This window comes from Podarcis erhardii (genome assembly GCF_964252035.2).
Source record: "Podarcis erhardii genome assembly, chromosome: 4".
Lineage (NCBI taxonomy): Eukaryota > Metazoa > Chordata > Lepidosauria > Squamata > Lacertidae > Podarcis > Podarcis erhardii.
Window position 1 is genome coordinate 5601692 of NC_138508.1, and position 15081 is coordinate 5616772.

The 15081-nt window shown below is 48.0% G+C and overlaps 1 protein-coding gene across 5 annotated transcripts in view; it reads right to left on the reverse strand.

Moving 5' to 3' along the window:
• PDE2A (phosphodiesterase 2A) overlaps positions 1-15081 on the reverse strand; it is a 386253-nt gene that overhangs the window by 50973 nt on the left and 320199 nt on the right. For all 5 annotated transcript variants that reach the window (XM_081860195.1, XM_081860197.1, XM_081860198.1 and 2 more), the window contains 2 exons: positions 5520-5629; positions 2523-2578 (listed from right to left, as the gene is read on the reverse strand). In XM_081860195.1, coding sequence (XP_081716321.1) covers positions 2523-2578; positions 5520-5629 — 166 coding nt within the window. The remainder of the gene's footprint in view (positions 1-2522; positions 2579-5519; positions 5630-15081) is intronic.

Genomic DNA, 15081 nt, shown 5'->3' on the forward strand with positions numbered 1-15081 from the left:
TCTCCCTAGAAAAGTGCCCCTGTCATAAATCTCCGGTTAATTAGCACTGAGTTCTCACCAGCCTCACAGAGACCTTAGCCAACCCCACCAAGCCTGCCAGGAAGAAATGCAACACAAGCTCCCTGCTCTGTAATTCTGACAAGCAAGCTGCTAAAAGCAGGCCCAGTCCAACAACTGGGGAGCATGAGATCCTGCAGAAAGGAGCCCAGTTCTCCCTGTCAATCAGCCCAGCCACATTCACACCATCCCTTTAAAACACAATGATGCCAGTTCAAACAGCCATGGCTCTCCCCCCCCCCCCGTAAAGAATCCTGGGAGTTGTAGCTTGTTTAGGGTGCTGAGAGTTGCTAGGGGGTCCTCAATTCCTCTCCCAGAGCTACATTTTCCAGAATTCCCCATGCAGAGGGGTGGATAGTTAAACCCAGGCATAGGCAAACTCAGCCCTCCAGATGTTTTGGGACTACAATTCCCATCATCCCTGACCACCGGTCCTGTTAGCTAGGGATGATGGGAGTTGTAGTCCCAAAACATCTTGGGGGCAGAGTTTGCCTATGCCTGGTTAAACCACTCTGGATAGTTTATACTGCCATCCTTTTGCTGTCATACTTGATCTTTATTTATTTTAATTTATTTGATTTTATAAAATTTGTACGCCACTTGATTGTTAAAAAACCCTCAAAACTGTTCACAAAAAAAGATAAAGCGATAAGATTAATGATAAGAAAACAACAACAACAATTTAAAACTTTTCAAAAGTTTTTTTAAAAAACCCCCCAAACAGATTAAAACTCACAATTTCTAAAACCGCTGGACTGGCTTGTCAAAACAGGGGTGTTTTTAGCAGGAGTGGAAAAGAGGACTCTGAAGGTACTTGCCTGATTTCAAGTGGCAGGGAGTTCCAAAGTATATAGCAAGCACTGCCACACAAAACTATCAGATTCTTACGAATGTGGAACAGGTGATACGTGGAGTGCCAGTTCTGCCAGTCAAAGCAGCTGGAGGGGTGTATATGGGGCGAGGTGATCTCACAGGTAAACCGGCCCCAAGCTTTTAACGGCTTTATATAGGAATAGCTGAGTTTCCTGCATTGCAGGGGGTTGGACTAGATGACCCTCTGGGTCTCTTCCAACTCTTCATTTCTATTATTCTAACACCCAGTTGCAAAGCGGCGGCCAGCGCCAATCTCTGAGCACAGATGTTGTTCATCTGAAGGCAGCCCTGTACCGGGAAGTTTTTAATGTTTGTTGTTTTATTATGCTTTTGCATTTGTTGGAAGCCGCTCAGCTGGGGCAACCCAGCCAGAGGGGCAGGGTATTTATTATTATTATTATTATTATTATTATTATTATTATTATTATTATTATTATTCTGACAAGGCCTCACTCCTGCCAGCAACTGTAAAGACCAATGCAGCTTAGTGGAAACGAAGGGCGCCTGCCATGTGGTCCCATCTCCCTGTGCCAGCAGGGAAAGGTCAGCGCCTCTTAATCATCTTAATTCCTTTTTAATAAGCGCTGGTGCGAATTTCGCAGATGTGGCACCAGAGCACCAGGCGCTAATCCACTTAAGCCCTTATCTCCCCGGCTGCCGACTCCGTCACCGCAACCTTGCTGGGCGCTGGCAAGAGAAGTCGGGCAGCTCCAGGGCTTGGTTAACCTCGCCACTCGCCTCGCCGCCTCCGTGAAGGGAAAGTTCTGCAGAAATCGCATCCCGGTTTGACCCTCCGGCTCTTGGGGCTTGAACGAGGCGGCTTAATTGGAGTGCCGATAATGGCCGTGTCAGAGAGGCTGCCACGAATGACCTCTTCAGCCTCTCTTGCCACACACTGCTGAGCCGCCAGTCTGGGTTTCTGGGTAAAGCCCTCTCAAGGCAGCCTGGATAAGCAATTAAAACCGCAAACTATGGCTAAAATAATCTCGTTACAGGTAGAACAAGCTGAAAGCAGCAGTCTGAAAAAACGTTACAGAGCCCAGCCAAGGAATTAAATGCAAAACAGCCCAGCTTGGCGCTGTGGATGCCAACTGGAGCAAGGCCTTTTCGGCATCTAATTGCTGCTCAGAGTTCTACACTGGGCACCAATCTGTTGCCAAGCCAAGTTCAATGTGTTGCTATTGGTATCTAAAGCCTTTTGGGACCAGTTTACCTACGAGAACACCGTACCCCATATACCTATTGCCCACTCGACTGCTTCAGTTGGTAGAATTGGCATGGCCACAGCTGCTACATAATACCTGCTGTGCATTTGTAAGAACTCAATTGCTTAGTGTGGCAGCACCTGCCCTGTGGAACTCCCTGCCTCTTGATTTTCGAAGGTCTGAAATTATGGGTGCTCATTTTTCGCCATGATAATTTAACTGCTTTAGCCTGTTCGTGAACCGCTTTGAGGTTGTGGGTTTGTAAAACAACAACAACCGGGAGGTGTATATATTTTGTGAAATAAATAATGCCTCCGTCCACAAAGACCTGAGTAGAACGCCTCCTTCCCCGCAGACCCTCTTAGGTGTGAATACCTGTGGACTTACCAGGATGACACAGACCACGGTCCCTGCATCTTTGTCCGCCAAGGGGATGATCAGCACTGCAAGACAAAGAGGACGGGACCCCATCAGGACGAGAGTTTAGCAAAGGGGGAGGCAGGAAGGAGAAGGAAGCAGGAAGACGGGGGGCTGGAGATAAGGGGGGGAGAACCCTTTGTACCCCACGAGATGGAGGAGAAAAGCAGCGGGGACAGGGCAATGCCACCCAGATTTGAGAAATGGGCAAACCTTCCACTGTCACCTGGGTAGGGCAGCCATTTTGCCAGGCTGCACCTCTTTGCCCCTGAACCGAGCCAGCTCTTCATTATAGGAACAACTGCTTAGAAACTGGTGCCTGGTTTGAGGTTTTGTTCTTCCTCTTCCCTCTCCAGCCCATTCCCCTTGCGTGTCGTGTTTCTGTTCAGATTACAAGCCCGTGCTTGTTCTGATCGTATGTAAGCTTCTCTGATATTTTGGGCTGAAGATCAGGATATTAATCCTCCAAATAAAATAAAAATCAGTTCCTTGTTTCCCCATTGTTCCGTATTAAGTGAGATAGCTCAGTTGGTAGAGACTCTTAATCTCAGGGTCGTGGGTTCAAGCCCCACCACCGGCTGAAAATTCCTGCATTGCAGGGGGTTGGACTAGATGACCCCCTGTGGTCCCTTCCAACTCTGATTCTATGATTTCCACGTCGTTTTTAAAAAATAAAATTCTCATGAAGGTTTGCAAGCATTTCCATACAAACTTCTCCAAACGGACACATAGCTACCCAAAGAGGCTGGGGGCAAGCCAGTCAGAGGGGCGGGATACAAAAAAAAAAAAAAAAAAGTATGTAATTTTAATTTTGCCTTATTTTGTTTTGCATTTAAAGCCTCCCTTTTCCTCCCAGGAGCTCAAGGTGGCATGTGCAGCTTCCTCGTCCTGCGTGGTTTATCCTCACGACAACCCTGTGAGGTAGGGTATGCTGAGAGGAGCAGAGACTGGCTCAAGGTCACACCCAGTGACCTTCATTCACGGATGGGTGGGAATTTGAACCTTGGTCTCCCAGGTCCTAGTCCAGCACTCTAACCACTGAACCACACTGCCTCTCCAGGTTCCCCAGCCATGCACTATTTGGGCAGAATGGGGGGGGGGATATTTTTATTGTTACTATTTAATAATTTTTTACACCACCCTATACCCATAGATCTCACCAAGCTAAACTAGGGTTACCAGACATCCCTGGTTCCCGGGGACAGCCCCTAGATTCACCAATCTCTCTCCGGACAAAATCTTGTTGGGAAACTGTGTACGTGCAGCTACTCACACAGAGTCAATTAAGGTTTGGCAGACAGCCAGAAGGCAATCTGAAGGAGTAAGTCTGCCTGGTGATAACAGAGACATGGAGACTGCTCCCTGATTGGTCAAGCTCTCTCAAGGAGTGATAATTAATGGCCTACTAACTGGAATCTGTTAGTTCGGAGTTCGTGAGTTCAGAGTTCTGTGTGTCAGTGTAGGAGCTGTGAGTTGTGTCAGAGAGAGCTAGCAAAAGAACCGTGTTCTGTTCCTATAAATAGTCCACTGTATATAATAAACACCTAACTACAAGTTCCTGGTTCCTGCTTCGTCTATTCTGTCTGCAGCCAAGCCGCCAATTGCTTCCGTGGATTCTGCGTTTACTCTGCTAGGTCTGGCTAAGGTCCTGCATCTGGCCAGAAAGTTGCAAAACACCAAATAGGTTTTACCAATAAATCTGTCCCTGGATTTTAATTAATGTCCCTGGATTTATGCCTGGGGACTTCCGGCGAGGCAACATGGCGGGCGCCATGGCAGCGAGCAGCACTGGAGGTCCCAGCCATGCCAAAGTTCCAGCCAGCCAATCCGCTGGCTGGTTGGCGTGGGAGCTATTTAAACCGAGGCGTGAGCCAGAGAGCTTTCTTCTGGCTCGGATCCTCGATCAACGCTCACCCCGAACTCGCGCAGAGCCGCCTGCAGCAGAAGAGCCCACAGAGCTCCAACGGGCTCTGAGCCGCTCGGCTGCCTTGTGTGTGTGTTTTAATGCGTGTTTTCCCAAGACCAGTGAGCGTCTTTACTTAATCTCTCTCCACACCCCTCCATCTCTCTTTTTGGGGGGCATTTGTGTGTTTGTAGATGGGCTTCTCCAACTGCCTTGTGTTGAGATGCGCGCTCGACAACTTTGGGGTTCCCCCCCAAAAAAGGTCAAGAACTCTGGGCAACCCGAACAGCTGGTGGGTGGCAAAAGAGGGAGATCCCTGGCCTGGGCAGGCCACACCCCCAGAGCCAGCCGATTGGCTGGCCAGGGGGTGACACAGCCGGGGATTCCCCCAATCGTGTGGGGGCTGGGCTCCAGCCACCGCACACATGGTGGGGCTGTGAAGCCCGCAGAATGTGGCAGCTAGACTGGTGACTGGGAGCGGCCGCCGAGACCACATAACACCAGTCTTGAAAGACCTACATTGGCTCCCAGTACGTTTCTGAGCACAATTCAAAGTGTTGGTGCTGACCTTGAAAGCCCTAAACGGCCTCAGTCCAGTATACCTGAAGAAGCGTCTCCACCCCCATCGTTCAGCCCGGACGCTGAGGTCCAGCGCTGAGGGCCTTCTGGCGGTTCCCTCACTGCAAGAAGCCAAGTTACAGGGAACCAGGCAGAGGGCCTTCTCGGTAGTGGTGCCCGCCCTGTGGAACACCCTCCCACCAGATGTCAAAGAGACTTTTAGAAGACATCTGAAGGCAGCCCTGTTTAGGGAAGCTTTTAATGTTTGATAGGTTATTGTATTTTAGTGTTTTGTTGGAAGCCGCCCAGAGTGGCTGGGGAAACCCAGCCAGATGGGCGGTGTATAAATAATAAATTATTATTATTATTATTATTATTATTACCTCACCTCCTCTGCAGGGCGGAAGTGGCTTTCCTAAAATAATAAAGCATGAAATTCAAAAAAAGAAAAAGGAAAGAGAAAAGGAAAGTGTCCCCAGATTCCTTGAAAGAAATCTGGTTCTTACCTTGCTTATCCGGGGCTAACGGGGCGGCCAGGCCAACCATGGGCTTGCCCTGCAACTCCGCCGATGGGAGCCCTTTGCAGTCCACCCTCTTCTGCTGCAGGACGGCATCTCTGAAAGGACAATTAAAAAAGAAAGCAGAGCTGAAGGAGAGCTGGTACAAGAATGAGGCGAAAGGCTAGAGTGCCCCGCAAACACAAAATGGTAAATTAGCTTTGGAGAAATGCCCAAGGATTCCAGGCACCTCCTTCATGAGAGGTTCAGAGGGTGGCAACACGAGAACGGGACCTTTTCTGTAGCGGCTCCCTGTTTGTGGGACGCCCTCCCCAGGGAGACTCTCCTGGCACCATCTTAAGGCTCCATCTTTAGGCATCCCGGTTTCTGATTAGATCCCGGAATGTCCCACTTTTCCTTATGAAGTTCCTATTTTCATCAGAGATGTGTTGGAGGGTATGGAACAATAAGTAACTAGACAACCTTTAGAAGACATCTGAAGGCAGCCTTGCCTAGGGAGGTTTTTTAAAAAAATGTTTAATGTTCTCTGATGTTTTTATATCTGTTGGAAGCCGCCCAGAGTGGATGGGGCAACCCAGTCAGATCATAGAATCCTAGAATCCTAGAATCATAGAGTTGGAAGAGACCACAAGGGCCATCGAGTCCAACCCCCTGCCAAGCAGGAAACACCATCAGAGCACTCCTGACATATGGTTGTCAAGCCTCTGCTTAAAGACCTCCAAAGAAGGAGACTCCACCACACTCCTTGGCAGCAAATTCCACTGTCAAACAGCTCTTACTGTCAGGAAGTTCTTCCTAATGTTTAGGTGGAATCTTCTTTCTTGTAGTTTGGAACCATTGCTCCGTGTCCGCTTCTCTGGAGCAGCAGAAAACAACCTTTCTCCCTCCTCTACATCCTTTTATATATTTGAACATGGCTATCATATCACCCCTTAACCTCATCTTCTCCAGGCTAAACATGCCCAGCTCCCTTAGCCGTTGGGTTGGGCATTATTATTATTATTATTATTATTATTATTATTAATAATAATAATAATAATTTTATTTATACCCTGCCCTCCCCAGCCAGAGCCGGGCTCAGGGCGGTTAACACCAGTAAAATCACAGTAAAAACATAATTGGGGGAGGAAACCAATTTAAAATACAGGTTAAAATTCAATTTAAAATGCAGCCTCATTTTACATAGATCAAAACCATAAAGGGGGGGGGACATATAATAATATATAATATAAAATATATATATTATAACATTATATATATATATATATATATATATATATATATATATATATATATATAACACATATAATAATAGTAATAATAACTGTTTCTCCTTTAGAGAAACAGAGCCCTGGTGTTCTCAAAAAAGCTCTCAAATATGCGATGAACACTGAGCATAAAGAAAGGGGACCTCTCCAAGCTGAGGGTGGGGTGCTCAGAGGCGCCATTCAAAAGCCGGGAGCAAGTCCCATTAGCACCTGCTTGTTGGCGCTTCCCAATAAAGAACCTTGGCTTAGAATCAGAGTGTTAAGTGGTCATTCTCACCAAGCAAAGATTTTTCTTGGCTGAGTGTGAAGGGAAAGTGAGAAACAGCCTCCTGGCCTTTAAAAAAACAACGGTCCAGCTGAATGTAGCCCTTCGGCCCTCAGAGGCTATGGGGAAGCGGGTCTCCTCTGTGGCGGCCCCTAATCTGTGGGACTCCCTCTGCAAGGATTTGTAACTGGCACCTTAGAATCATAGAATCCTAGAGTTGGAAGAGACCACAAGGGCCATCGAGTCCAACCCCCTGCCAAGCAGGAAACACCATCAGAGCACTCCTGACATATGGTTGTCAAGCCTCTGCTTAAAGACCTCCAAAGAAGGAGACTCCACCACGTTCCTTGGCAGCAAATTCCACTGTCGAACAGCTCTTACTATCAGGAAGTTCTTCCTAATGTTTAGGTGGAATCTTCTTTCTTGTAGTTTGGAACCATTGCTCCGTGTCCGCTTCTCTGGAGCAGCAGAAAACAACCTTTCTCCCTCCTCTATGTGACATCCTTTTATATATTTGAACATGGCTATCATATCACCCCTTAACCTCCTCTTCTCCAGCTCCCTTAGCCGTTCCTCATAAGGCATCGTTTCCAGACCTTTGACCATTTTGGTTGCCCTCCTCTGGACACGTTCCAGTTTGTCAGTGTCCTTCTTGAACTGTGGTGCCCAGAACTAGACACAGTACTCCAGGTGAGGTCTGACCAGAGCAGAATACAGTGGCACTATTACTTCCCTTGATCTAGATGCAATACTCCTATTGATGCAGCCCAGAATTGCATTGGCTTTTTTAGCTGCCGCGTCACACTGTTGGCTCATGTCAAGTTTGTGGTCAACCAAGACTCCTAGATCCTTTTCACATGTACTGCTCTCAAGCCAGGTGTCACCCATCTTGTATTTGTGCCTCTCATTTTTTTTGCCCAAGTGCAATACTTTACATTTCTCCCTGTTAAAATAGTTTAAGGAGGATGCTGAAAACCCCCCTGTCCACTTTTGAACCTCGAGGCGTACGCTTTAAATTGTTTCTAACCATCGAATTGCTGAGTTGAAAGGGACCCCTCAAGGTCCTCTAGTCCAACCCCACGCAATGCGGGGATCACAGCCAAGCATACGTATGCACCAAGTAGCTCATGTTTAACCTCAGAGCAGCCTGCACAGGTGTAAGAATGGATCCCAGGTAGAGAAGGAAGGAAGCTGTACAGCCAGCGGAGTAGCATGGGTTGTCAGCACCTGGGGCAAGGCAAGTAATTTGCGCCCCCTAACCCGGGGCAAGGCAAGTAATTTGCGCCCCTAACCCCTAACCTGCCGCCGCTGCCAGCTTCTTGCTGCTGCCTGGGCTGGGGTATTTACGGTAAGGTAGCCACGGCGGCGGTGGGTCCGTGTCAGGTGATCTGAGGCGAGTTGCCGCTGCCGCCCAAACGGCGCCGCTTGCCCGGAGGAGGAGGAGGGCAGAGAGGCGAGGAAAATGCAACATGGCAGCAGTGGCGGCCGCGGCGGGGGGGGGGGCTGTGAGGAGGGGTTGCCTGGCGCGCCCTCCGCGGCCCTGACGCGCGGGGACCGCGGCGAGCGCTGAGAGCCGCTGCCTGCCGGACGCCTTCAGCCCAGACGCGCGCACAGCTCGTCAGTTCCGCGAGACATGGGGCTCTGCTACAGCCTGCGCCCGAGGCTCTTCGGCGACTCCAGAGGTGGCGAGCGCGCCCCCCAGATGTTGCGCCCAGTGCGGCCGGCCCCCCCTGCACCTCCACGCTACGCCACTGTGTACAGCCAATTCTGCTGAGCCACAGACTATTTCATTTTAATTTATATCTGTTTATTTATTAGATTAAAATACCACCCTTCATCAAAAGATCCCAGGGCCGTACACAAGATAAAATAATAGATTATAATCTGGGTTTTGGAAGAGACATGGTTTCAGCCTTTGCAGATTAGATTGCTGCTCAGATCTGGAGTTGTGGATGCCATGCAACCTTGATAATGATGATGATGATAACAACAATAACAATAACAATAACAATAACAATAACAATAACAATAACAATAACAATAACAATAATATATTACTCATACCCTGCCCATCTGGCTGGGTCTCCCCAGCCACTCTGGGCAGCTTTCAACAGAATATTAAAAACACGACAGAACATTAGACATTTAAAACTTCCCTAAACAAGGCTGCCTTCAGATGTCTTCTAAAAGTCAGGTACAGTGGTACCTCTAGATATGAACGGGATATGATCCGGAGCCCCGTTTGCATCTAGAAGCAAATGTAACTAGTGACGGCACGTCTGTGCACGCACATGCTGCTTTTCGCCAATTCTGCGCATGCGCGTGACGTCATTTTGAGCGTCTGCGCGTGCGCAAGCGGCAAAACATGGAAGTAATGTGCTCCGTTACTTCCGGGTTGCCGCGGAGTGCAGCTCAAATGCACTCAACTCAAAGCATATTCAAACCGAGGTATGACTGCAGTTGTTTATTTCCTTGACATCTGGTGGGAGGGTGTTCCACAGGGTGGGTGCCACCACCGAGAAGGCCCTCTGCCCAGCTGTAACCTCACTTCTCAGAGGGAGGGAACAGCCAGAAGGCCCTTGGAGCTGGATCTCAGTGTCCGGGCAGAACGATGGAGGTGCAGACGCTCCTTCAGGTATACTGGACCGAGGCCATTGAGGGCTTTCAAGGTCAGCACCAACACTTTGAATTGTGCTTGGAAACATACTGGGAGCCAATGAAGATCTTTCAAGACCGGTGTTATGTGGTCTCGGCGGCCGCTCCCAGTCACCAGTCCAGCTGCCGCATTCTGGATTGGTTGTAGTTTCCGAGTCACCTTCAAAGGTAGCCCCACCTAGAGTGCATTGCAGTAGTCCAAGCGAGAGATAACCAGAGCATGCACCACTCTGGCGAGACAGTCTGCGGGCAGGAAGGGTCTCAGCCTATGGACCAGATGGAGCTGGTAGACAGCTGCTCTGGACACAGAATTGACCTGCGCCTCCATGGACAGCAGGGAGTCCAAAATGACTCCCAGGCTGCGTACCTGGTCCTTTAAAGCCCTGGTTTAGGGCTTTAAAGGTCAGCACCAACACTTTGAATATATAACTATGTTTATATATATTTGCTGCTGGGACATACTGGCCATTGCGTTTCTCCTTCCCACCTGATTTCCCTTCAGCTAGCAGAACAGCTTGTGATGTGTGTGTCCCTCCCTCCCTCCCTCCCTCCCCCTTGCTACCTTGTAAGGATTACTGCCAAATCCCCCCTGGCATTTCGGAGGATTTGACGGTAAGCTGCTACAGCTGCCCACAAGGTCCAGTTCTCCCTTTGGGGAGGTGAGACTTCCTGGTGAATCAGAAGCTCCCTAAAAGAAGAACAGCAGAGCTGGAAAAGAGACCGAAGCTCCTAGATTCATAGGATGCTCGGGCTGGAAGGGACCCCCAAGGATCATTCCGTCTGTTATGTACTGAGCTGAATCCTAGAACAATAGGATCCAGAATGCAGCAGTCTGATTGGTCCGCAGGAGCCACCCAATGCAGCTCCAGGTGGAAGTGAATCAGCGACCTGATTGGCCTGCAGGAGCAGCCAATCAGGCTCCTGCGTGAAGTGAATCAGCAATCTGATTGGCCTGCAGGAGCAGCCAATCAGGCTTCTGGAGGAGGTGAATCCGCAACCTGATTGGCCTACAGGAGCAGCCCTGAATTAGCCAATCACGTGGGGCCCGTTGTGTAAATAATGTATACAGTCATACCTGGGTTGAAGTAGCTTTGGGATGAATATTTTCAGGTTGCACTCCGTGGCGACCCAGAAGTAATGGAGCGCGTTACTTCCGGGTTTCGCCACTCGCGCATGTGCAGATGCTCAAAATGACGTCACATGCATGCGCGGAAGTGGTGAAACGCGACCCGTGCATGCGCAGATGCGCAGTCGCGTCTTACGTTTGCTTCAGGATGCGAATGGGGCTCCAGAACAGATCCTGTTCGCATCCAGAGGTACACTGTATATAGCTAGACGTTTTGGGGAAAGTTTCATTCATTGCTACTACAGTATGAGCTGAATAAAGAGCACGAAATTCACACTGGACTCAGAGTATATTTCACAGTCCCACCCCCTGCAACGCAGGAACAGAAGATAAGGGATTGTTTGTTGCTGAAAGAAAGGCAGGGAGCCCCATGCATTTCTTGTTGACTGCACCAGGGCCTGTTATGAGCAGAGAGTGTGGCAGGTGGGCTACCCTGAGGGGAGCAGGCCCCTGCGGAAGACGCCGCTCCAGAGAGCTCTAGCAAGGAAGGCAAGTTGCATCCCATAAGAGATGTCAAATACGAGAAAGTGGGAAAGAAGGATGGCTGAAGGTGAGAGAGAGCAGAGCAAAGAGGATTAGGTTTTATTTCGCTGTGATTCCTGCATTGCAGCGGATTCGACTGCTAGATGACCGTTGGGGTCTCTTCCAACTCTGCAGTTCTATGATTCTGGAAGGAAGGGGCTGAATTCCTGATCAAGAAAGAAGGGGGAGGGGGAACCAGCATAACGGATCTTAGCAGGGCATAAAAGGCAGGGAAAGGTCACTATGAATATTTCTTGCTTGGCTCCACCATTCATTCATTTAATCCTATTCATTAATCGCGTCCCACAAATTATCTCAAAGCTGGTTCACAGCAAAGACATCAATGGTTAAAAACGATTCCATAGATGGAAGCAGTTCCCTATGTTTAAAAAATCAGTATATGCAAATGGTTAGAAACAAATTCATATACGAAAACAAATTCGAATCCAATACAGCTGCAGGCTGAGCTCCCACGGGTGGGGTAAACAATGTAAAAATACAATATTGCAATCAGTTAAACCAAACTGCAGTCAAGAGAATAGGGTGGATCCTAAACATCTATCTATCTCAGGTGCCTTGGGGCACACTTTTGTGGCTGTCAACAGCACACCCTCCAGAGACAGAGGAAAGTTAGTGCCTGTTCCCTGCCCCATATGGCATATTGGTCTCTTTCCCCCTCTGACTCCACTGTTTACAAACCTCCCCTCACCCCCTTGTGTGGGAAAAGAGGTGCTGGAATTCACCATGAACACCTCCCTTGTTCTCTTGTAATTGCAATGCTGCCAACCTGAGAGGTGCCAGAACTGAGTTCTGGTAAGTTCCGGCTGAAAAAAGCCAGATATGGCTTTTTTCAGAATATATATCAATGCAGCCCAAGATAGCAGTTCATGCACTGATGAAGTAGATCAGCAGTGGAGAACCAGATGCCCTCTAGGACAGACCTTTCCAAACTTTTCATGTTGGTGAAACACTTTTTTAGACATGCATCCGTTTTACTAGCAAACTTGAGGTTAAACCTTTCCAGCCCTGGGAGGAGTGCGGGGAGCGTTTGAACAGCACACCTACACAGTACTGGATTTACGTATAAATCCCAACTTCCAGTGCCGGATTTATGTATAAGCTAAACAAGCTATAGCTTAGGACCCCACTCTCTTGGGCCCCCCAAAAATCAAAAGGAAAAAATCTGGATGTACATTTCCAAAATATAAGATAGAAGACAAATAGAATAAAACCTACATACAGCAACAGTGTTTTGTGTTATTTAGGCTCCTATGATGTAAGTCATGGGCCCCGCCTGCTAGCCTGCTCCCTAAAATATCACTCATTTGCTCATGTCTATATGTAAGGTGCCTACATTCTACTATTTATCATTAGTAGTAGTTTGCATCATATATTTACACCTATTATTATTTCATGTTATACCGAGTTTCTGGAGACTAGATTATGAGTCTTTGTAAATTGTGTTTCTCAAGGAACTTTTGTTATTGCCAAATGCCAATGTGTTTGCATTGTTAAGTTTGTTATGAATCAAAAATCATTTCAAGTTGTTGTTGTTTAGTCGTTTAGTCGTGTCTGACTCTTCGTGACCCCATGAACCAGAGCACGCCAGGCACTCCTGTCTTCCACTGCCTCCCACAGTCTGGTCAAACTCATGCTAGTAGCTTCGAGAACACTGTCCCACCATCTCGTCCTCTGTCGTCCCCTTCTCTTTGTGCCCTCCATCTTTCCCAACATCAGGGTCTTTTCCAGGGAGTCTTCTCTTCTCATGAGGTGGCCAAAGTCTTGGAGCCTCAGCTTCAGGATCTGTCCTTCCAGTGTGCACTCAGGGCTGATTTCCTTCAGAATGGATCAGTTTGATCTTCTTGCAGTCCATGGGACTCTCAAGAGTCTCCTCCAGCACCAGAATTCAAAAGCATCCATTCTCCATCGATCAGCTTTCTTTATAGTCCAGCTTTCACTTCCATACATCACTACTGGGAAAACCATAGCTTTAACTATACGGACCTTTGTTGGCAAGGTGATTTCAAGTTAGAACTTAATAATTATTTCACTATTAATATACTTCTTCTTAGCTGTATTTCAGTTCAACAATGACTTAGATAAAATAAATGTTTTGTTATGTGCAAATGGCTTTAGATTCCTATTAGGTCCATAAATCACCATATAGCATATATTCAACACACAAAAAAACAGTGACTATTTGTTCTTGACAAATGACAGCTGGACATAAAAGGGCCCATTACCTTCAGTAACTATCAAACTTAAATCTGGCCCCGCACCTACACAGTGCCGCCGACACACGGATGTGCCATGCAGTGCTAGTTGGGGATGATGGGAATCCACCAACTTGGGCAGCTTTAATGCCTATTGAGATTTAATTGAGATTCCTGCATTGCAGGGGGTTGGACTAGATGACCCCCCCCGGCTGTCCCTTCCAACTCTGCAACTTGATGATTCTATGATTTTCTTACTTCCAGGATTAGAGACAGTGGGCGTACCAGTTGCTGGGAATCCCAAGACTCTTGTTGCACAGGTTCCCCCTTGTGGGTTTTCCATTGTGGGCTCCTGCTTGGTCATTTTAAATCAGGATAGGGGACTAGGAGAACCCCCTCTGGACTGATCTAGCAGTTGGGATTCCCCAAGGTTAACATACTTTTCTGCACTAGGATCCTTTAGCGCAGCTCGTGGCACTCCTCCTGCACGTTCAGCTGGCAGTCTTTTAGCTCCGCACTTAATATAACCATATATTTCCCATAATGATCCTGCAAAGGCCATGCCCAGGGGGAAGATCCTGATACATGTTTCCTCATAAGTACTCCTCTTTGACTTAAATCCCTGTTTCGCTGCAGGCCTTTGAATGAGCCATCTCCTCTTGCCTCTATTCCTTTAAATCATTTTCGGCTCCCAACGCTACTTCCTCTTTAATTAGTGGTTTCCTGTTACTTCTGGCTATGGGATTATTGAATCATCCCATTAAACAGTTCCCTACTGCTTTTTCATTGCTCAGTTAATCCTTGCACATCCGGATCACTGCAAAGCTCATGACAGGCCAGAACAGGACAGACAGCCCCTATCCCCCCACAGCACTGACCAGGGCTGTACAGTCCAAGGGCTCCATCTGTTGGGCAACTGAACTTTTTTTTTACAGAGAAGGATGATGGGTGTCCCAGCCTATCTCTGTAACCATGAGGGCTGGAAGCAGACTTTTATTTAAACCCAAAAGCAAAGATGAAAGCTTGGACTCTCAGGATTCTGGGGCCTCGGGAAGATTCTGCAAAATTCCGTGCCGTTGGACAGGTGTCAAACAAAACGAACTGCATGCCTCCTTCACAATCCACGGGGTTTGTTGTTGTTTAGTCGTTTAGTCGAGTCCAACTCTTCGTGACCCCAGGGACCAGAGCACGTCAGGCACTCCTGTCTTCCACTGCCTCCCACAGTTTGGTCAAACTCATGTTTGTAGCTTCGAGAACACTGTCCAACCATCTCGTCCTTTGTCGTCCCCTTCTCCTTGTGCCCTCCATCTTTCCCAACATCAGGGTCTTTTCCAGGGAGTCTTCTCTTCTCATGAGGAGGCCAAAGTCTTGGAGCCTCAGCTTCAGGATCTGTCCTTCCAGTGTGTACTCAGGGCTGATTTCCTTAAGAATGGATCAGTTTGATCTTCTTGCAGTCCATGGGACTCTCAAGAGTCTCCTCCAGCATCTGTTTTTAGTTTAT